Source organism: Parasteatoda tepidariorum, chromosome 4 (assembly GCF_982258835.1).
Source record: "Parasteatoda tepidariorum strain Cologne lab strain chromosome 4, Ptep-v5.0, whole genome shotgun sequence".
Taxonomy (NCBI): domain Eukaryota; kingdom Metazoa; phylum Arthropoda; class Arachnida; order Araneae; family Theridiidae; genus Parasteatoda; species Parasteatoda tepidariorum.
Genome location: NC_141758.1, coordinates 44,595,250 through 44,619,466, shown reverse-complemented (window position 1 = coordinate 44,619,466; position 24,217 = coordinate 44,595,250). Strand labels below are relative to the sequence as shown.

The following is a 24,217-nucleotide window of genomic DNA, read 5'->3' as shown; positions in this document are numbered from 1 at the left end:
ATTAATTTTTAACATTTTTTATGTTATTTACAGTTATTTAACAAGTTATTAGTAAATATTAACAATAAAAAAATTATATGTTGTACAAAAAGTCACAAAATTCTAAGGAATTGTGTCATCATTGTTTTTCGAATTGAAATTAAAAAGCAGTCAAAATGACTTCCTTGGGCAATCTAGTGTTAAACTTCAGTGCCTCCTAGACCATTATAGCATGTCTTTTTTCCAGCTTGCAAATAAGATTACGTTCCTAATGAAATGGGAAGTAAGTAATTAAATAAATAATTCAATTCAAAATCTATTTTAAATTTCAACAAATATAGTTGAATAAGGGTTGTGTAGTTACGGTTTATTCGAAAATTTACATTGGAGGAGATGGAAGAATATTGATTTCAAACATCACACAAAAAAAAATGTGTTTGGTTTTAATATTGAAACATTTTAGTCGCTTTTAAAGCTTTATCTGCGGATATTGTATGTGTTAGAAAAAAATTTCTTACTAACAGTGTGCTTTGTACGAGCGTATAAACTAGGCCTTATGCTTTTTGTATTCCAGTCCTCTTATTTATTATTTGATACTTTAATGGCGAAAACTGTATAATAAAAATGATGTGATTGCTATTCGAATTCCCGTTCTCCACGAGCACGAGTCCAACGTCCTACCAACCAGGCTATGTTGGAGGCCCAGGAAATATAAATTAGATAAGGGTGATTTTAAAATTTAATTTAAGGCATTTTTGAAACTGAAATTGTTTTAAAAATGGAATTAAAATTGATCATTGTTAGTGATTAATATTAATGTATTGCACACGTAAAAATAGTCTGAATGAAGATTGAATTAAAGTTTTGACCTGTGGATCTTTAAAGTCATCATCATCATTGAACTAAAAAAATAAATACAGTAACAGGTAATTTTACGGACAACTTAACATAATTGATTTCTTTTCAATACTACGTGTAAATTTTTTAAACTTAGACGTTATGATTCAAATATTGTATAGTACTAAATAGTAATCAGTTATCATTGACTAGAAGTTAATAAAGCTTCAATAATTAATTTTAAAAAAGTTGGTAACAGACCGGACAGCATAAAAAAAAGATATATATATATATAAATTTTTATATATATATATATATATATATATATATATATATATATATATATATATATATATATATATATATATATATATATATATATATATATAAAATTTTTTTTTTTTTTTTTTTTTTTGAAATCCGAAGATTGTTTTTTTAAATCAAGATTATCTAGAGAGGCTATTACGATTTTATAATATTAGAAGAAATAAAATATTTTTCTGTTTTCAACGGGGAAACTTAAAAATTTTTTTTATCATGCTTGTTGTTGTTGTTGTTTTGCTAATTCCCATCTGGTCTGACGGGGTCAGACCAGATCAATGAATCCGTTGATATTAAGAAACTCCGAAACCAGAATGGGAGAGGAATGAATGTCGTTCCAGTCCAGCCCTAAACAGTTCAAGATGTGCTCAGGTGATGCCTGGTTTTGTTGGCATTTAGGGCAAAGAGAAAAGATCTTTTGATTTGCAGAAAATGTGAGACTTTTCAGGTGTCCACGGGCCAGTCGGGATAAGCAGGTGTTGGTTTGCCTGTCACCAGGGAGAGATAGAGAGAGTCCTGGTCTTTTTGCTTTATACCAGTAGTGAATAGGTGGAAGCAGCCACTTTTGTTTGTTTTGTTTATCATGCTTAAATTATTTTAATATCATGAGAACTTGATTCATTAAAATATAGTTTTGAAACTATTTTTAACTTAAGGAATAATTTAAATACGTTAAGTAATGGTTTAAGGTGTATTCAATTAAACAAAAAGAAATGCAAAACTTTATTTTTCTGTTAAAATAAACTGCTTCTTACAAAATCAATTAAAATGATGTAAGTTTTCCATTATACTAAAATGAATGTGCACGAGATTATTTCTTTCCTAGTTACTCTTTTTCTACATGTTCTTTTGATTTCTAATTGCTTTTGAGACTTAAAAGAAAAATGAGGGAAATTGTTTTCTCCGCTTTTGTAGTTGGGGAAAAAAGAATTATTATTTAATGTTTTTTTTTTATGTTATTTCTTTTCATAGTTTATGGACGTTATTTAGATTTTTTTCCCCTTTAAGTATAACAATAAATAAGTTTGAAATACCAAGGGGATGAACCAGTTTTTTTTATTATCAGTACTCAGCATAAATTCAAATTTCTAAGGCAATTTTATTATTTTTTTGACTGAAATAGATTGAAAGTATTGTGTGTTATTTTTTTTAATGCTTATTGATTTTATGGTTAGAAATGTTTACAATTTTTTAAACTCCAAAAGAAAAACACATATTATTGTGTGAATTCTTTTTATTTGTTTGTTTTTTTTTCATTATTATTCTAAAAATTTCGACTCCTGAGGTAACTATTTGCTTTTTAAAATTTAATCAAAATTATTTTATAAATCGGCATTGAACATCCGACCCAATTCTTAGTTTACGACTGTCAATGTTCAACTCCGTTGCCTTGCAATTTTGAACCCAATTTAGAAGATAAGGGAACTCTTGGATTAAGTATTGTAACAAACTAGCCTTCGTGGAGGAGGAGGACTTATGATGGAACTAACTCGCATTAGAGTTAAATCCAGTGGAAAACCGCGAATATTTCTCATGGTTAGCCCGATGACAAAGAGATTCTAACCCATGATCTGCTTACCACTGTGGTCGATGCGAAGCGGGCTCAGAATTCGAACAACCAGCCACCGCTGGGATTCAAACCTCACCTCATAGGACGGCGAGTGCTCTATCCCCTGAGCCACCGCAGCTCTATCATAATTGGTTGAAAACTCCAAAAATCAAAAATAACATTAACGTACTTATTAATTAATACTTGATTCTAAATCAAAACAATTTAATTTTTACGCTTCTTGAAAAGCATTGTCCATGTCTTAGGTTTAAAAAATGGTTTTAGACTCAATAGACTTTAAAATAAATTTATTATTGTTATAAATTTATTATTATTTTAATTAATAACTAGTGCCTTTGGCGACAAGCTTAGTCACCTTTTAAAATTATCTTGTTCAACGTATGGATTTTATTGATAACTAGAGCCCGGATTTTGATGACCTAAAAAATCCCAATTAATGCCCTTAAAAAGTGCAAAAAATGCCCTCAAAAAGTGCAAAAAATGCCCTTAAAAAGTGCGAAAAATGCCCTTAAAAATGCGAAAATTGCGCTAAAAATGCCTTATGACATACATGACTTAAATAAAGTAAAAATATTGAACTAAAACAATGTTTTACTTTTAAAAATTATTATGAATCATTTCAAAAAATATAAAGCAATGCAATACTTGTTCTACGTTTATTAAAATTTGAAAAATTTGTTTTATATCCTAAAATAACAACAACAAAAAGGAAAATATATTGACTCCAAAACATTTTCATTTTGTATAGAAACTTTAATGAATATAACAACTTTCATCTCATAATATTACTAAATATCAGAATTACATTGGATTATTAATTTTTTTTGTTGATATTTTGAAATGTAAACGAGCGTCTCTTGTCTGAAAGTAAATTTTTATACCTGGAGAAGCTTCTTTCAACGTCTAACTGATGTTATTGGCGCGTACTTGAAAAAGACGGTTTCACTTACTGGCAATTCTTCTTCAATTTGAAAAGATGTTGCTTCACCTGTTAATATCCTTGAGATTTTCTTCACTGTTTGGAAGCCAGTGTAATAATAAAAAATGATAAAAAAGTAGTAAAAATTGGAAAAAATTAACAAAAAATTTAAAAAAAATTTTAAAATGCAAAATAAGCCAAAAAATTTAACGAAAAATGCCCTATAAATCTAAAAAAATGCTCTAAAGGACAAAAAATGTCCAAAAATGCAAAAAAATTCAAATGTCATCAAAATCCGGGCATTATTGATAACCAAGCCGACTGCGCAGCACAACTGTAATTAAATATTCGAATTCTTCAATACCTCCTCCAATCTTAACACCTTAATTAGTTTTAAACAATATATTAACCAAATTTTTTTACCCTCCAGCTGTTAACTACGTGAAAGTACTTTGATTTCAATTTTAACTATTAAGAGAGATATCCGCTGTGACACCAGCTGTGGAAGTGGTGCGCTGCTCGCATAGGGATTCAGCTGCCAATCAGGTCCGACACCCTTGTGTGACGTCGCTAGCAAGTATTCATTTATATCTGATCCGAATATTGATTCAACGTGATAATAAACCAGCCTAATAGTGGTAACTTTAACACTCCATGCACGACTATGTGATTATTCATTGCTATTCATATCCTCTAGTTGCAAGTACCCAATTCCGTGGATTTCCTTTATTAAATCCTTAACGAATAGCTTTAACTGGATGAGAAAAACCTGCAAAACATAAAAATAAGAAATATCCCATTTGAGTGCCCCCCACTTAAAGCAAAAATATAATTTTAAACTATACATACCATCTCTCCGTAAAAAAAAAATTAGATGACCTATTGTTTTAAGGGCCGGGATAGCCTGGTTGGTAGGGCACTGGGCCCATGTTCAAGAGTTTGTGGGTTCGATCCCCACCGGCCGAAGTCTCTCCGTGTAGTAAATGGTGACTGATGAACGTTAAATCTGTCGAGTCGTCCATGTTCCCATAACAAATCATACCTCTGGGGGTACTGATTCAAGAGTTTCGTTATCTTCTGGATTGGCTCAAAATTACAAGGCTACGGAGTTGAACATCAGTTGCCGTAAACCCAAAATAATTGGGTCGGCTGTTCAACGACGGATATAAAAAAACACATAACTTAAATAATTTAAAAATTGTTAAATTTTTTTTATAAGATGGCAATTTCGCTAGATTTTTCCACCTAGATAAAAATTATAAAAACCAGTAAAAATTCTCTTAAAATACTTATTTTAGATAGTGCAATATTAGAGTATCTTTTTAAATTTAAAAAAAATTTGATCACAAACTCGCATCACACAGTTCCACACACACAGATCAAAGTTTCACAAAACTTATCTTTTGTTCCTGTTGACGTTGTGCATCATTTTCCGAAAAAGAATAGAAAGCTTGGCTAAAAAAGATTAAACTCGATCTAACTGTAATGAATAACTGTTTCATACTCACAGCAATTATGAAAATAGGATATTATTCTTGGGGGGGGGGGGACATTATTTTATGTGACGACAAAAGCCTTCGAAATTCAGGCTTAAATATGATTTTCATGCTCTCTCTCTAAGGGGTAATAATTTTTTGTTTAATGAGCTTATGAAGATAATAGATACAATATGTCTTCCCTACCATAGACCTCAAATTTGTATTTATTGTAAGATCTTATCGGATAAGTTTATTTTACCCAAAAGTAAATAGCATTTGCATATGATCATAAAACTCTAAAATTTACTTTTTGGTCTCTGTGTTAATAAATTGTGTATGCATTTTGTAAACCTAATATTATTACACGACAATCGAAAAATTGTTTATAAGAATATTTTGTTTTTAATGAGCTCACCTTTCGTTTTAGAGCAAGTTTGTAGTTAAAATTGTAATTTATTATAAACGACGCGTTTTTATTATTTATTGCTATTTATTATGAAACTGCAGTACCGTTTGTTAACGGTAAAAAATGTTTTTCAAAAGAAAGATCCAAAAAGAAAAGAAAAAGATTTTAAGATCCATTTAGTCTCCGTTATTTCCTTAAACAATAATCGGTTTTTCCGTTCCATTGCATATTCTTCTCCAGTAATTAATCTGGAAACTATTATTTTCTCATAAAAATGATTAGGCGAATATTTGCTCTTTCGTAATTAAAAATGAATTTATTATTTTTTTTAACTTTTTCTTTTTGCTTGAACACTTTCACCTTAAAATGCTAAAACATTTATGTGTCTTTCGCAATTTGCTTTCACCCACCAGCTTCTAGTAAGATAATTATAAAGCACTTTTCTCTTGCTTTATTTCCTTGAAAGTTGAGGTAAACGATGTTTATCAATCTTCATTTTGAACTTTCTCTTTTTTTTTTAAATCCAATTTATTACTAACATTATTCTTGGTCTTATATAGAACGATTTTTATCTTCCATTTTATTTTTATCGTCTTATGTGCCTTTTAATTTATGCACTCTGAATTTTAAATCTAGTTTTCTTCAGGAAACGTTTAAAATGTTGCGTGATTCAATGCTGTAAAAAAAAAAAAAATTTATCAGGTATTTTAGTTACGAATTTTTTTTCCGCCATTAACAAACTTACCCTGTGCCGAACCTTTTTTTTTTTCTCAATTTTATTTTGCTTTATTTCTGTTTTGTATCGGGAACTTTTTTAAAAACAAAATTTTTATGATAGTAATGTCATCCTTAAGAGAAGTGTATCTTTAAGTTCACTACATTACATTGATTTTTAAAAAAAATTACGTTCATGTTATTAGTAACATGATTTATTTAAACGATGAAATCTTAAAACAAAAATCGAATTTTTTTTTTAATTTTATAACCGACGTTGAACAGCCGACCCAATTTTGGGTTTACGACCATCAATGTTCAACTCCATAATCTTGTAATTTTAAACCGAACCGAAAAGACAAGGGAACTCCTGGATCAAGCATTGGGGTAAACTAGTCTTTGTGGAGGACTTTCTGATGGAACTAACCCGCATTTGCGATGCATGGAGAGGGAAGCCGCAAAACCACCCATTGTTAGCCCGATGGCAAGAGGATTCTAACCCATGATCCGTCTACCATTTGACTTTATTCTCAACCATGTTTCGGGTTCTCAATGCTAGGGGCAGTATTAGCGGAGGTTGTTTCAACTTCGGGTAGAAGTACATCATTTTTCGTCTTTTTTTTTAAAAAAAATTATAATAATAATTGTTTGTTTTCAATGGAGGAGAAAGACTGGAACAAAAGAAATAGTCACGTTCTGTTATGACGTCGAAGAAGGACAGCAAATCTTTCTTTAGTGTTTTTTTTTTTTTTTTTTTTTTTTTTCTTTAAAGGATAGATGGTGATAGAAAAAAAGATAGATAGATTAGGAGGGCAATTATATTTTTTATAGTAGGTACTAGCAGTTCGTTTGCTTTCTTAATTCTTAAACTGTATGAAATCAATTCTTATATATTTTGCCTGTGCATTTACAATAAAAATATTACTAAATTATGCCACTTCGGAATTATTATTTTTTTGTTTTTAATCCTTCCTATTTTTATCAAAATATTCTACAAATAATTGAAAAGGAATTCATGTAAAAATGAATATGTTTTTCCATTGTTAAATTGTGTTTGGTACTTGTGTTATACACTGGTTATCATAAATTAAGGAAAATTCACAAAAATCGCGATAACTCAAGAAATTACACATGGAATTTTATGAAACTTACCCACAATATACAACACATAGTAAGGTATTAAACAACATAAAAAGAAATTATCAGACATTAATAGTAGTATAGAAATTAGCACATGTATAAAATAAACAAATTGGAAGTATCGGTTTGCAATAGAAAAAGTACCTTTAATATGGAATATGATTGCCTCTAGAAGCAATACAGCACAAACAGCGATGTGTGATGCTTTCAATTATGCGGTCTATCAGTTCAATAGGAAGTGAGAGCCATTGCTCTTGTAAAGCAGTTGCAAGCGTGGCAAGGGTCTGAGGGGGCGGATTGATGGCAGATACACGCCTCCCTAGAACATCCCAAACGTGCTCGATAGGATTCAAGTCCGGGGATCGAGCTGGCCACTCCATGCGAGTAATTGTTTCCTGTTGAAGATAATCATCAACAATGCGAGCTCTGTGTGGTCTTGCATTATCGTCCTGTAACAGGAAGCAATCACCAATTGCCCCGGCATATGGGCGCACATAAGCATCAAGGATGTTGTCTCGATAAACCTGAGCATTCACGGTTCCCCTTGGAAAGACATGGAGGTATGTGCGCCCTCCTAAGGATATGCCTCCCCAAACACAGACACTGCCTCTTCCGTATGCATCTCTTTCACAGATGTTTGATGGATGATAACGGGTCCCAGGTTCTCTCCATATCAAATAACGTCTACTGTCACTTTCTAGACTAAACCTGGACTCATCCGTAAAGAGAACAGGCCTCCATTGATCTGACGTCCAGTGGACATGTTGTCGGGCCCACTGCAAACGGTCTCTCCTATGGCGTGATGTGAGCGGCACGCAAATGGCTGGTCGTCTCGCATACAGACCACCTTCGTGGAGCCTTCTGCGCACAGTTGACGTTGACACCAACCTTCCGGTGGCTGCAGCAAGAGAGGATCTAAGATGTGTCGGAGTAGCGGTTCTATTCCTGCGTGCACTTAATGTCAAATATCGGTCATCGGCACTGGTCGTAACAGTTGGCCGTCCTTGACTGAACCTCCTAGATGCCGAATCTGTGGTTTGAAATTGCCTCCAAAGTCTATGAACCACAGATGGACTCACATTTAGCCATCTGGCCACTTCTGATTGACTCTGCCCTGCCTCTAGTCTCCCGATGGCTCTCCATCGTAGTTCTTCAGGCAAATGATGCCTAGAGGTCATTATTACGAATTGGCTATCTCAGATTTTCAATGTCGCAATCACAGTAAAATTTGTGTGCTTTCTCTCAAACTTGGACTTTTATGCTCCAGGCAGATGACGTAAGCCGAGTGCAGCGCCACTAATTTGCATATTGCAATTTTACTCAGCTACTCTTAGTGGACAACATATGCAAATTTTGCACGGTTTGGCTTACTTTTGAAAGAGTTATCGCTATTTTTGTGATTTTTCCTTAATTTATGATAACCAGTGTATTAACATCAGTGGCAAATTAAGGGGAAAGAGTTTTAAGGTTTGAAATACTGTTTATAAGTTATGTTTCATTATGTATGCACAATGCGAACTGGGAAGAGTCTCTTAACTGTTTATATTTTAATGTTATAAGTAAAGTGATCTCCAAAGCAAGGGAAAAAGTTCAACCGGTTCTGTTACGTAACAAGCTCTGCTTTGTGTAAGTTTGAGCAAGGGTATACCTCTTAGCACGCTAAAGAACTAGTTTCTGTTTAAATTCAGAGTAAAAATAAGGCCTTTTATGAAAAATATTTACGTTTTAGCTTTACGCTCGGTTAGAAGTTAACTTTGCTACGTTACAAAAGGAAAATTTGACTACTGAAAAAATAACGTAAGTGCTTCACGATAGATTTCGAAAAAAACTGCTTGACAACTATTTTCTTTCCATTGCTAATGCTGTCAAAGCTGAAATAGAGTTTCAAAAAAGGGATAAAATATTTTTAGTTTTAAGGAAAATAACAGAAAAGGTTATTAGATATTTTTCCAAGCAGCTTTTATTTTTTATATAACTACAAGAAATATATATTAAATTTGATGAATTGTATTAAAAAAAAAATTGCGAAATGTGATTCTTTATCTGCAGGTTGATCAGCAAATTCTAAACTGTTTTCGGAAGAGAAAAAATTTACCTTTTTCAATTAAGGACTGTCTTCTTGCTATGTAAGAAATCCATCTTTTTTACAATACTTAACCACAAAACACATGATACCTTTTCAAATTCAGCAATTATTTCAACTCCATAATATATTGATAACCACCCCGGAAGGCCGTAGGGTTGGCCTGGCCTCGTACCATCAAAACTCATGAAACTACATATTGCATGAGCCTGGAAATACCTAAGAAAAAGAGCCTAAGGGAAAGACGGGGGAAATAGGGCACTTTTTCCCTCTTCTTCCTCGCTATATGAAAAATGATCCCTCTTCCTAACGGGAGTTTAGGGAGCTACTACGGGAGAGTCCTCCGGCGAATTAGTTTCACTGCAAGATACGTGATTTTCGTGTAGCGCCTTCATCTTGCTTTTTCCCTGAGATCCTCTTTTGCGCAATACCTGATTGAATTCCCACTTTCGCTGATTCTCAGCTATGATCGTCTTAAATGCGCATCTCATTTGCGAAAATCTACCCGAACCGTTTTCCAATTGGTTTGGAATTTAAAGATAGTGTAATAAATAGTATTTCTTATTTGTCTTGGCTATTTTATTTTTGGTCAAATGCTCATTTGGGTAATGCAAATTGTTTGTAGTTAGCAGTTTGACGCAGATGGGACACCGGTGCCTCTTTTATCTAATATTTTTTTCGTGGTGCTGTAATTATTAGTAAAAATATATTTTGATATTTTTTTAAATTATAAAAAACAGTGTAATAGTTACTAAAAAAAATATACTAGATTGTGTTGTCAGGATTATATTTGTACTGAAGTATAAAATCCATTACATCTATCACGTTTATTTTTATTCCAATTGGTTTGGAATTTAAAGATAGTGTAATAAATAGTATTTCTTATTTGTCTTGACTATTTTATTTTTGGTAAATTGCTTATTTGGGTAATACAAATTGTTTGTAGTTAACAGTTTGACTCTGATGGGACACCGGTGCCTATTTTATCTATTTTTTTCCTGGTGCTCTAAATTATTAGTGAAAAAATATACTAGATTGTGTTATCAGGATTATATTTGTACTAAAATATAAAATCTAAAACATCTATCACGTTTATTTTTATTGCATCTACATATTCGAGATATATGAATAATACGGTGCTTATAAGAATAACATGATATAGGATAAGTTTTTAAAAAATGACTCATTTCCTCTCAAAGCTGATTTCCTTTTTAAGTTTACCACTAACGCAACTTTCACAGGTTTTATTGTAATAAAAAAATATGTAATGTATGCATCATCTAATTTAGTCTTACCTAAATTGTATTTCTTAGGAACACCGGTGCCTCTTTTATCTATTTTTTTCCTGGTGCTCTAAATTATTTGAAGAAATATATTTTTGGTATTTTTTTAATTATAAAGAACAGTCTAATAGTTACTAAAAAATATACTAGATTGTGTTGTCAGGATTATATTTGTACTAAAATATAAAATCCGAAACATCTATCACATTTATTTTTATTTTGATTGCATCTACATATTCGAGATATATGAATAATACGGTGCTTGTAAGAATAACATGATATAGGATAAGTTTTTAAAAAATGACTCATTTCCTCTCAAAGCTGATTTCCTTTTTAAGTTGACCACTAACGCAACTTTCACAGGTTTTATTGTAATAAAAAAAATATGTAATGTATGCAACGTCTTATTTAGTCTTGCCTAAATTGTATTTTTTAGGAACACCGGTGCCTCTTTTATTTATTTATTTTCTGGTGTTCTAATTATTAGTAAAAATATATTTTGATATTTTTTTAAATGTATAAAAAAACAGTCTAATAGTTACTAAAAAAAATATACTAGATTGTATTGTCAAGATTATATTTGTACTAAAATATAAAATCCGAAACATCTATCACATTTATTTTTATTTTGATTGCATCTACATATTCGAGATAGATGAATAATACGGTGATTATAAGAATAACATGATATAGGATAAGTTTTAAAAAAATGACTAATTTCCTCTCAAAGCTGGTTTTTTATTTAAATTGACCACTAACGCAATGCATGACGCAACTTTCGCAGATTTTACTGTAATAAAAAAAATATGTAATGTATGCATCATCTTATTTAGTCTTCCCTTATTTGTATTTTTTAGGAATTTTCATCTATCACTAAAGAACTTAACCAATCCCGCGAGTTGCTGCTAGAAAAAGAGGAAGAAATCCAAGAGCTCAAAGCTGAGCGGAACAATACCCGAGTATGTATTTGTCACCAATCTGAATGTTTCCTACTATTTTTCTCTGATTTCTTTTAAAAAATATTCATGTATTTTTATTTTTTTTTCTAGAGCAGCAATTCCTTCTTCAATTTAGAAATTTTCCTTTAATTCTATCGCTGTTATCATAGATTTACTTTTTAAATTGACTAAATTTTGGCTTTATTTTTATGATAAGCCTGATCTTAATTGTCTACTAGAAAAATTTTAAAATTCTAGAAAAATTCAAAGAAAGAAAGAATTTATAAATCATCGAATTGTGCGTTAGCTATTTCAGACGTAGTAATCGATGACAATAAGGCAACATTTATTGCAGTAGCTTCGGTTATCTTATTTGTTAATTATCGGCGTTTTCAAACATCTTTCGTTCTCCAATGAAAAGGTTTTAAAAAAATTTACACTATACATTACGAAGGAAGTGAAGATAACTGAAGCAAAAAATATGCATGAATCTAACAGTGCATCGGTGACTTTAACTAAGTAATATTTATAAAATATTAGCTAGAGTCTAGATTATAAAAAAGAGACAAAAATATTATCAGAATAAACCGGCTGAAACACAAAACTATGTTGTTTTTTTATGCTTTAGCGTAATAGGGAAACGATGGTTTACTCACTAACAACAAAAAGCCTTTAAAAAGTTTATTATGATAGTGTTAAAAACTAAAGCGAAATAACGTTTAATAATGTATTTTTGCTTGTATATAGGCCAAACCTAACTTGAGTAACAGAAATAAACAAAGATAGGGAGTAAACAATGTCCTTTTTTATACACGCAAGCGAAGTATGTTTTTGTATTTTAAGTATTTTTGTAAGGAAGCGCATTTCTCGAAACTCGCTTGAGAAATTTCACGTTCCATATATTTTGATTCATATCTGTCTCTTCAAAATTTAAATTCTATAAGAACATACATTCCTAAACATATTAATACATTGTCGAATATCTTTTTATCTAACATATAAGTTTCTTTGTTAACTTATAGATGCAGGCCTTCCTATGAGGAGAATAATGTATATGTTTTGAATGGCAAAAACGTTCGGTAAATGTTGTTAATAAGTAACTATAATAATAATGTAAGTAATTATTTCTTGTTAATACGTAATTATTTCCGCAGCGACGCGCATTTCTGGATTTATCACATTTGAAATTTCTCTTTTGTTTATTTGAATTGAAAAACTGTCTCTTTCTTCAAAATTTAAACTGTGTGAGATTATACTTTTCTAAACATATTTAAGAATACGTTGTCGATTATAGTTTTGTTTAATTTCTAACATTTCAATGATGCAAGGTTTCCTATAAAGAAATTAGTAATGAAACGACTGCGGGCAACAAAAATGTTCTGTAAATGTTGTTTTTCCTTTCATAAAGTGTTTCCGCAGAGAAGCGCAGTTATGGACTATTCGCGTTCTACTTGATCATTCACAGAGGTGCGAACTGCTACGATTCATCCGTAATTATTACGATTTCATAATCAAAATTATAGTGGAGTTTAGTTATAGCGGTTTTTTAAGAATTTCCATAATAATCTTTTTAAAATAAATTTTCCCCCTTAACTACCAGGAGTTATAAAATTTTATTTTTTGTTTCTAATCTATGATTTTTTTTCTACAACTTAAACAATTTTAAAAACAATAAAAAAAAGCATGCCTTAATGGAAACACGAAATAAAAAAAGGCAAAAAATCTCATGTTTCCCTCTTCAAACTAGCTATTATGAAACAATTCTCTCTCTCCTTTTAGAAAAGCAAAAGAACTCAAAACAGAAATGCTATGAGCAAAAATTTTTAGTGGTTCAAAAGCTGTATGATAACGCAGTAATACAAGTTCTATTTTAACCGAAAAACTTAAACATTGATTTCAAGTATTCAATCTAATTTTATCATTTTATAATGATTTATTAAATTTCAGTGTTGTATAATTTTTTATTTTACACCCTCATCCAAGTGTAACTTTTTTTTATTATTTAATAGTAAATAAATATGTAATTTTATTAATAATATGTACTTCTATAGAATTAAGTAGTATATGCACCTTAGAATTGCACTAATTTGAATTTCGTAAACGCTAACTATATATTATATAGTTGTCTCTGTTTAATGTAATCATTTGGAGGACACAACGATTTTGATAACATTTACCCTTTGAGGCAGAAATTTTGTTAAGCATATTTTTTATACTTTTTTCATTATATTGTAATAATTTAGATCAAAATAAATGAAAAATGTTACATTTAGCATTTGAAAAATTTATGGTTATGAAATACAGTATGAAACACCGGTGTCTTTTTCTGCATTAAAGGAGAAATCTTCCTAACACGGCTCACTTTCAAACAATAACTTTTTTAGGTTTAAGAGAAACAGTTATTCTTTATTGAATTTTTTTTTATATAAAATTTTATTAATAATTTTTTTAAATCTTAAGTGAAAAATATTTTTTTTACAAATTTCGGTAAACAGAATTTTTTAGTAAATAAAAGACTGTTTTTTTTATAATTAAAAAGTACTGAAATATATTTTTGCTTGTAATTATAGCGTCAGAAAAACTTTGTAGAAAAGGAACACCGGTATCCCATCTGCGTCAAAAGATAAAACGAATCACGAAATTAGATAAATTTAGCAATTTATACCATACTGAATTTGAAAATGAAAGGGGGGGGGAAACGCACCGTTTTATGTAAGGCATATTTCTATTAAAACATTAAACCAATGATTAATTTTTAAAAAAAAATTTTAAAAAAAGCATCTATTATTGATTGTCTACAATTCATTTTAAGAAGCTCATTTCTAAATTGTTCGTTATTATAATTTTTTCAAAGAAATCACATCGGTGTTGTAGGGTAAACTAACCAGTGAAGGAACACTTAAGCTTCGCTTGCCTTTTAAAAAATCATATTAATTTCAAAATTCGTAATTTCAGTTAAATGACAGTGTCAACATATTTGTTACTAATTGGAAATTATGCAAAAAAATTGTAGAGAACTTACATAATATTGTTTTGAAGTTTTGGAGGTTCAAATAACGAGTAGTAAGAAAACCCAGTGAAGGAACAGCTCTTACCAGTGAAGGAACACAAAATTGCCCAGTAAAGGAACACTTAATTTTGGTTATTTTTTAATGCTCTTTATGAATTCTTTAGCCATACAAATATATAAAAACAAGACTATTTGTGAAATTATAACATACAAGTACTTGTAAAATGCTAACTTTTTTCTGTAATCATGAACAAATTAAAGTGATGTTAAACACAAAATAAGTAAAAAAAATCATTCTTTCTTATAATTTGACAGTCAAATCTAAATCATTGTGTCATCCGATGCTGTTTATTATCATTAATATTTTATCACCTTTTTGTTTACTCTTTTTCCTCTTATTTCTTGAAGCTTTTTGTCTTTTTTAAGTATTTTTTCTTTCTTTTTCTTTTCCATGTTCTCTTGTTTTAACTTTTTTTAGATCTGTCAGCCTCTTGAAATTTTTGCCATTTCTCTGAAGTTAGGTAATTTATTTGTTTTTCTTCTTATTTGACCTTTCTTTTTATCATCAATATTTGGCCAATGTGAATGGTTCTTCCAAACTTCTTCTGATTTTTCAGCAACATTTCTAGAATGCCTTACTCGAAAATAGACGGGGGAAAGGCGTCTTGAAGTTTGAGGCAAATCCATCTCTTGTTGTCCTATACCCCCAGGATCTTTAGAAGTACTGATTTTACTTATAGAATCATTTCTTTTTTCAACTAAGAAAGGATCAGCATGAGGACTCATTTCAAATTCGATATCTAAGATGCATTCATTATCAATACTAGCTTCAGTTCCTAAGTTTGACTTAACCAAGTAGTCTTCTTTTAATACGTACTTCTTCCATATTCCAAAAGTACAGGCTCTTGGATATTTTCGATATTAGACTCTTCTGTCAATGCTGCGTTAAAAATTTACATGCGTTAAAATTAAAACATATCTTGAGGGATTTTCCTCTCAAGCTTCTGAAGAAATTGAGTATCGTTTCTGTTTAACTCGGTTTTTTGTTGAGGAGCTTGCTTCTAAATTCTAAAATTGTAAAGTAGTTTTTATAAATTATATAATCACGTTGCTATTCTATAATGATTGCTTATTCGGAGTTCTTGGTGCAAAAGCCAGCGAAAAAATGTTCTATTCAAATTTTTATGATTATATTTAATTAGTTTTTGATTTGTAAACATAGTTTATTAAGTTGCCTAACATTTGATGTAACTACACACCCCATTAATAAATATAAATTATAATTGTTTCATAAATTAAGCTATTAAATTAACATTTTAAACTGAAATTATTTCAGGAATTATTCATACAATTTTTAACAAAATTTCGGTTGTCCTCTATATAGCAGAATTACTTATCCTAGAGTCATGTAAAATCATATTTCACACATTATTGTTCATTCACTGGAAGTGTTCCCAGTGAAAGAACATGCCTGTTTCTTCACTGGTAAGAAGTTGTTTTTTGTCTTTTAAACAGAATTTTGATGTATAATATGACTAAAAGTACAAGAAAATTAAAAAAATTCCTTTATTTTCATTAACTGGGAAATGAACCCAGTAAAGAAACACTTGTTCCTTCATTGGTTTTTCATCGTTTGGTGATCCAGTGAATAAACACCCCTTATCTCAGTACTTTATTATGCTATGGTTCTTTAAAAAAAATAAAACGTAACTTCAATAACTATATTTTGAATTCCCTTTTTCACAGTGAGAAAAATAAGACTACTACATGCAATTAATTCCGCTTCAAACATATAAATACAAACAATCACCTTGTAATTTTTTCAACGAAACAAGGTGTTGCAGAGATAATAACAGATGCAAAAATTTTTCCAGAGATGTCTATTTGACCAGGTAATCCAAAATATTGCTAGATGACTTCCTATTGTTTGGCAGTAAGCTATTGTTACCAATCAATCTAAAAAAAAACACTTTCAAATTCTTATTTTTAATCAATATATATGAAATGTTCCTTCACTGGATAGTGTTCCTTCACTGGTTGGTTTACTCTACTCTGAAGTTCCTACTTTTTCACTGTATTCAACATTTGTAAGGTGTGACTCAACAAAATCTGACTCCTCAGTTTCATCATCCGTCTTTTTCCCATAACAATCTAACAAACTTCTGATACAGTTAAGATGGAAGCTGCTTGGATATTCAAACAATAGCTCAGGGCAATAAAAAAGCAAATTTCTTCTGAATACACAGTGAATATTTCTCTGGCAGTTATGATAATTTTCTAAAAAATAAATAAAATTACTTTTTAAACGATGTAATGAACACAGATGGCGATAAATTAACATACAAATGAAAGGAGGATATCCGGACCGAGTGGTTTTGATAACACTTAGCGGTCAGTAACAATACCAGCGATCACATCAAGCGAAAAATACTGTATTTTTATTATTATACAGTCAGTATTTTGCAGGGTAGTATTTGGTCAGAGGAGCAGAATCGAATTTTAAAAATACGACTTTTTTTAAATTTCGATATCTCAAGTACTATTCTACCGATTTCGCTCAAAATTTGTATTTTTCTATGTAAAATTATATTCTTTAAAATGGATGTATAAAATTGCATACTGAACAATTCAAAATCTTTTCGATTATTTAATGAATGAAATTATAAAAAATAATAAATATTTACTAATAGTTATTTTTTGCCAGGATTTATCTTTAGACATATGAATTTTTTAATTGTGTGCAAATATTTTTCAATTTGCTTAAAATTTCTCTTTCCCTAGATATGGCAAAATATGTTAAAAAAAAATAACGTAAAGTAAAATTAACATCAAGGGGTCCAAGCTTTGAATTGCTTTCTTGGCCAAAGTATGGGGATCATATTTTCCAGCTTGCAGCTACTCCCTATATTTTGTGGGTCAGAAATCTGAATCGGTCATAAAAAAGTGTTTTCAGAGAAAGCGCGTTTAGTGCCTGATTTCGTAGCTTAAAATATTGTGTGCACTATTTAATTCGCATATTTGAGGTCCTCCACCTCGAACCATTAAGGCTGTGCCCTAGAACCTGAGGATCCAATCATTAGATCAAAAGTTATTTAGGGTGGACCATTAATTTTTTTTTTTGTGTGCTGTACTTCTGATTGATTACTGACACCTAGCTTAAAAAGTTGGAACCTCTGGATTTATTAACATTTGATTTTTTTTCAGTCATTTTGGCATATTTAAACATTTTATTGGTTTTGATTGAGGTTTATTTTCTTTTTTGAACAGCTTCTTCTGGAACATCTCGAGTGCCTGGTGTCTCGTCACGAACGGTCCCTAAGGATGACTGTGGTGAAAAGGCAAGCTCAGTCACCCGCCGGTGTCTCATCAGAAGTCGAGGTTCTTAAAGCTCTGAAGTCTCTGTTTGAGCACCATAAAGCTCTCGATGAAAAGGTACCTTCAACATTTTTATTTTCAAAATAAATTTTAATTCTTTTTAACAACAACAAAGTTACAAAGTACCAATTCAAAAATTTTGATATTTTCAAGATATCATTTAGTTTAATTATTGGAAAGGGAAAAAAATAATACAAAATTCTCTTTTTCTAATGGAAATTGTTAAGCCTTCTCATGATGTTAATTGTCTTTTTAGGTTCGAGAAAAACTTCGAGTTGCAATTGAAAGAGTGGCAGCTCTAGAAGAAATAGTTAATCAGCAGAGAGAAGAGGTAAATTTTAATTGATGAAATTAATATCATAACAAATTTATTTTCACTTGTGTCTTCCTTCCTTTTCTTTGCTATTATTAAGTATTAATTAATATTTTTATTTCCAGTTATCTCAGTATAAGTCTCTTGGATTTGGGCGTCATGATGACCTTAAACTGAAGCGTGATAACAACGATGATAATTCAAAGGTATGTTATAGGTTTGAATGGGGAAGAATTAGAAAAAAAGTATAAGAATTTTTTAATAAGTATAAGAATTAAGTATATGAATTTTTTAATGTTTTTAATTTATGCTTACACTTATTTAATTGCTTAATTGATTGTCAGATTTTTGCGTACAAAATTTGCTAACTTTTTAGTATGTATGAGCCACTCTAGGTTTGACAACTGGTTAATGTTAATTGTCAATTTAGAAACAAAATTAAACGTAAAAACGTCATTAGATTTCTTTCGATTAGTTATAAAATTAAAACTAAAAAAATGACTAGTTAGTCAAAAATCTTAATTTTCTAATCTAATGCTTTATTAAAAATTATTCAACTAAACTTTTTTTATACTTTTGAATAGACCTGAAAATTTTAATTTTCAGTTAGTAGCCAGTAGCCGGTAGATTCTGTTAACTTAGTGGCCACTTTTTCCTTAAACCTAATCAGTCAGTGACCAATATCGACAAGTCCGTTCCATTAAATAGCCTGAAAACAGCCTTTTTTTTTCTCTTTGATTAAATTATATTTTTAAAAATAACATTAATAAAATTTAGTTAAACATACTAACTGTAAAGAATTTTCTTTTGCATTGATGAACTTTTATTCTTAAACAATTTTCAAAAAAAAAAGACTACAAAAGGTGACCGGTTGTTTATCTAAGTTGCCACTTTTTTTTTTTGTTGACTTGCCATGTGGGGAGTGGTTATTTTCAGGTCTACTTTTGAAACAAAATAATTGATTGGTCAAACATTTTATTTTTCTAATCTAATTTGCCATTAGAAATTTTATATATTTGTATTTTTAATCATGACACTTAATATTGGGAATAAATAAGTAAAACAGAACTTATGAAATTATTTTTTAAAAACACATTTTATAAAAATTCTATGCTTGATTTCTTTTCCATATTTTTATCAAAATCAATGTAATGTGTTATATTTAAAATTTTAAATTTAATTACGAAGTATAACTACTTTTAAATGTTATAAATTTTTTTGTTTTTTAATTTGTTAAGATATTTATTAAATCAGTTGAAGTGACGTTAAAAAATTATGCCACCTTAGTTGTTTCCTTTCAAAATTGTTTAATACTATTTGTTTTTTTCTTTATTTGAACAAGCTAATTATTGTTTCAGATTGCAAATGGAAATCTTGATGTTGAAGTTGAGGCATCTAAAGTCATTGAGTTACAAGACATAGTTGAAAAACAAGCTAATGAAATTGTTTTAGGCCGAAACAAATTGTTAGATTTCAGTGGTAAAATGAGAGAACTTGAAGAGAATATGTCTGCTGCACAAAAAGAAGTAACTCGCCTTCAACAAGAAAATTCAAAACTATCTAGGGATTTACGTGAAGTAATTGAAATTTTTTATTTTACGCTATTTTTATTCTGTATTTATTAACTGCAAAGCTGGACACAGCATTTATAAACAACAGGCCAAATTTATTGTGGGCTCCCTAGTATTGTTATTTTATTGTAAATAATGGCTTTAAAAAGCTTTTTTTTTTCAAAATGGTTTTTACACTTTTAATATTTAAATACCAATTTTCATTAAACATACTGTGTTAACTTTCATCTGTTCTATCATAAGATCTTATTTCAGCTAAAAACTAAATATCTACTGGTTTATATATAACTATTTATTTCTGTTGTTGTTAATTTTGATGAAAGAAAGCTTTTTATGGCTTATAGGTTAATTATTAAATATGCACATATAAGATATTATTAATATGTGATACATATATGTGAAACATACAATAAAATAAATATATAAAACATAAAAAAACAAAATTAAAGAAAGGAGAGAGATACAAAATAGCCTTTCTTACTTTTTGTTTGCATAAGAATTTATCACTTTGTCAAATACTTTTTAAATTCATCAGCTACTAAAGCTATTTTGAATTCATTATTGAAATACTTTGGTCTAGTGAAAATAACTTAGAACACATGCAAGTTTTGTTTTTAAAGAAAAAATTTTTAAATTGCTTTTATCTAACAAAATACAATTTACAAAAACTACATACAATATACAAAAACTACATACAATAACTACATACAATATACAAAATACTACTACCTATAATACAAAATAATTTAAAAAGATTAAAATTTAGAATTGAAATTAATGTTTGAAACTATAAGTGAGGGCTACATGAAAGAACATAATTTTTTTATACTTGAGGAATACTTTGAGCATTGAACAAGTCATGAAAAATTTCCACATAATAATTCTCATACAACAATAAAGCCCCTTACATAGATTCTGTTCCATACTAATTCTATACATTATGAATGAAAAGCAAAATAACTATTTTTGATTAAAAACCTGCATTTTTTATCAAAAACTACTACTTTTCAGGAATTTCGATAGAAATTCACTGTAGATTTAAAGAACCAGGTGTTATCAAAGTTATAAAAGCTAGCCGCATTAGACGGCTAGAGCACCCTTTTCGATATAATGAGTCAAACTACTGGTTTTTCAAAAATAGAAGGTACATGATAAAGAGGTTTGCCTCCTACCAAGTGGGTTAATTCTATTGAGAGAGATCTTAGGGATCTGGCAGTTAACCAATGGCATTCCATTGCCCCCACAGACTCCAAAGTCATATGGAGGAGACTCGTGGAAAGTCTTGGCTTGTGATAGGCTGTAGTGCTGAAAAAGAAGCGATATTACTGCAAAAAAATAAAAATTATTTAGTTGTTTTACAACTTGCTTAACCTTTCCATAGCCTGTGTATAATATTATATAAAATACAATAATTTAATATTTCAAGCCAGTACGCTGTTACCAGTACGCAATGATCACAATTGCTGAATACTGTTATAGACTAAAGATGTTGTAAATATATCCAATTCTTGTTTTTTTTTATTTGTGCTAGTCATTAGTTCTAAATAACTTTTTCTTCTGATTCTGTAATAGTAATCGATATTTAAGCAATACGTTTTTAAAAAATTTAAATTAATTAACATTCATTGTTTATTTTTTTATCTACTACCTAAATTTCATAAAATTTAAATATATTTCTCAGCTTATGGGAAGAATTGTTTGTTACCAGTACGCAATAATCACAATTGCTATAAATACTATTATAGACTAAAGATGTTGTAAATATATCCAATTCTTGTGTTTTCTATTAATGCTAATCCTTAGTTCTAAAAAACTTTTTTTCTGATTCAGTAGTAGTAATCGATATTTAAACAATACATTTTTTAAAAAATGTTAATTAATTTCCATACTGTTTCATGTTCTCATGTCCATTTTTATGTGTATTACTCTTATGTAGCAAAACGTGCATGAAGTATAAGCTTTTGCCTCTTTAACAGTATTATCTTCTCTTTTTTTTCAGAACAATGCACAAAAAGAAGACCAGGAGGAGCGAATCACAACTCTGGAAAAGAGATATCTAAATGCTCAAAGGGAATCCACTTCATTGCATGATCTGAATGAAAAGCTAGAACAAGAACTTTCAAATAAAGAAGCTCAGTTAAAACTAGTAATGCTTTTATTTTTTTTTCCCTTTCTATTTCCTATTTATTTCATTAACTATTTTTTTTAATTCACACAAATTTGTTTGATTTATTCCGTATAAATGTACAACAGCTGTGCTATCTACTTCAAATAAATCATGTTGTGCATTTTTGCTACAAATTAATACTTTATAACTAAAATTGTGCTGATTTGTCCAAAATACAAAAGATTTCTTAAAATTCCAAATAATATTAAATTTCCCAGGTTTGTAATTTTTACATTTCTTAGTTTATGTTATGATTGCAGTCAATTAAGAATTCATTGATAAATAAAAAATCAACAAGAGTCCATTTACTGTAAAATAATAATTTATTGTATATTTTATTTAGATGTTCTTCAATTGTCTAATTCACTACACATCTATTAATTCAGTTCTATAGTCTATATTAATAATCTAATAAAAATGATTTTTAAGTTAGATTTATAAATAATTATTTTCTTTAAATAAATAATACACCTGACTTATTAAAAGTGTAACTAAAAATTAATAATTGGAGAAAAATGTGTACAAAGTGGAACACTTAAGTTTTTTTGTCCTAACTTCAGAATTTTTTTTTTAAATCCTTATTATTTTTTTTATTATTATCTGGCATAATCTATTTAGCTTATTAATTCTTGAAATGTGTATAAATATCCATTGCTTAAAATACCCCTATTAACGGGGCAAATTTTCAACTGTGAAAGAAGCTGGAACTAAATCTTACAAAGTAATTACTAATGGGAAAATTGCATTAATAGACAAAATTATGTAAGAAGCTTTTATACTGACCTCTGCTAAAAGGATATCTAGTTTTCACTGTGGTTTTTCTATACATTTTAAATATTATATTTTCAATGAAAGTGAGTATGAAATCTATGTAATAGAAAGAAATATGCTTTCATGCTTTTGCAACTAAAAAAAAGAAATTAATTAAAGAATGCATATTTTTCAATTTTAAAAACTTGATGATACTTTTTTCTCTTCATTGTTTGTTGTTGACTTGCTTTTATTACTTTACAAATCAAAAATCTTTGTTACTAAGCATTCCTGTTAGTTGATAGTTCTTGATAATTTAAAAATGTTAATGTGTACTATATTTTTAAAAAAAATTTGTTTTGCATTGAAATTCTCTCAATGTATAATGCAAGTTTATTTTATTCATTGCTCTATGATGCATTAAAATCATTTAGCATTTAAATGGAAATTTTATTGATTATTTCTTTTTTATCATATTTTAAAATCATTTTTAATAATATGTATTAACTAAGACTTCAAGCATTATTAATACTTTTTTTTTTCTTCATAAGTTAGCATTTTCAACCACCATTAATGAATTGTTTAAACTTGTTTACAGAGTGAAGAAAAAATCAAAGCTTTACTGGAAAGATTAGATTTAGCTGAGCAAAAGCTAGCACAGTTTTCTGTTACTGCTGAATCTTTAAATGATAGCTCTGAAGAGAAAAGTAAAATGGATGCTCTTAGCCAGGTTGTTCAGATTTGTTTTTTATTATTCATAATTAATTTTTTTATTCAAGCAGTGAGCTAATGTTTTTAAGTAAAAAAATATTAGTATCTTCTCTGAATTTTTAATTTATTGTCAATAATTTTAATGTTTTGGATCTCTTCTCTTCATTTTGAACTTTAGGCAAGCCTGTTTCCTGCATAGAAAACAGATTTAAAATTAGGAAAAATTCCATGCAATTTTGCCTTGTTGTATTGTTTAGCAAATTAAGCTCAATAATACTATTAAACAAATTGAAATGCTAGTATAACAAGGAAAATAGGCATGTCTGTTTCAATTGCTCAACCCAAATTTTGATTTATGTAGCAAAATTGATTTTATGTAACTTGTTTGTAAAGCTTAGTGAAAGAATATGTTAAACAGCAGTTGGATAAGGCTCGAATTTTCATGTTTGAGAACATTTAATGGCGGACAATGTCTACAATGTACTTTTCTGCATAATTTAGATTGGCAACACAAATAGCTTATAATAGAGAAACTTCATCTCCATGATGTTTTTATTTTATACAAAACTTATTTTCTGAAATTTGTTAGAATATATTTGAATGTGTTCTTCCTCTATCTTTTCATGTATGAGTTTTTCATATTTCAGATGAA

At 29.3% G+C, this 24,217-nt stretch overlaps 1 protein-coding gene across 4 annotated transcripts in view; it reads left to right on the top strand.

The window, feature by feature from the left end:
* The window catches only part of LOC107447453 (liprin-alpha-1), a 132,476-nt gene that overhangs the window by 79,886 nt on the left and 28,373 nt on the right, over nucleotides 1–24,217 (top strand). For all 4 annotated transcript variants that reach the window (XM_071182222.2, XM_071182221.2, XM_087161025.1 and 1 more), the window contains exons 2-8: nucleotides 11,588–11,689; nucleotides 17,946–18,110; nucleotides 18,310–18,384; nucleotides 18,492–18,572; nucleotides 19,725–19,943; nucleotides 21,937–22,083; nucleotides 23,453–23,584. In XM_071182222.2, coding sequence (XP_071038323.1) covers nucleotides 11,588–11,689; nucleotides 17,946–18,110; nucleotides 18,310–18,384; nucleotides 18,492–18,572; nucleotides 19,725–19,943; nucleotides 21,937–22,083; nucleotides 23,453–23,584 — 921 coding nt within the window. The remainder of the gene's footprint in view (nucleotides 1–11,587; nucleotides 11,690–17,945; nucleotides 18,111–18,309; nucleotides 18,385–18,491; nucleotides 18,573–19,724; nucleotides 19,944–21,936; nucleotides 22,084–23,452; nucleotides 23,585–24,217) is intronic.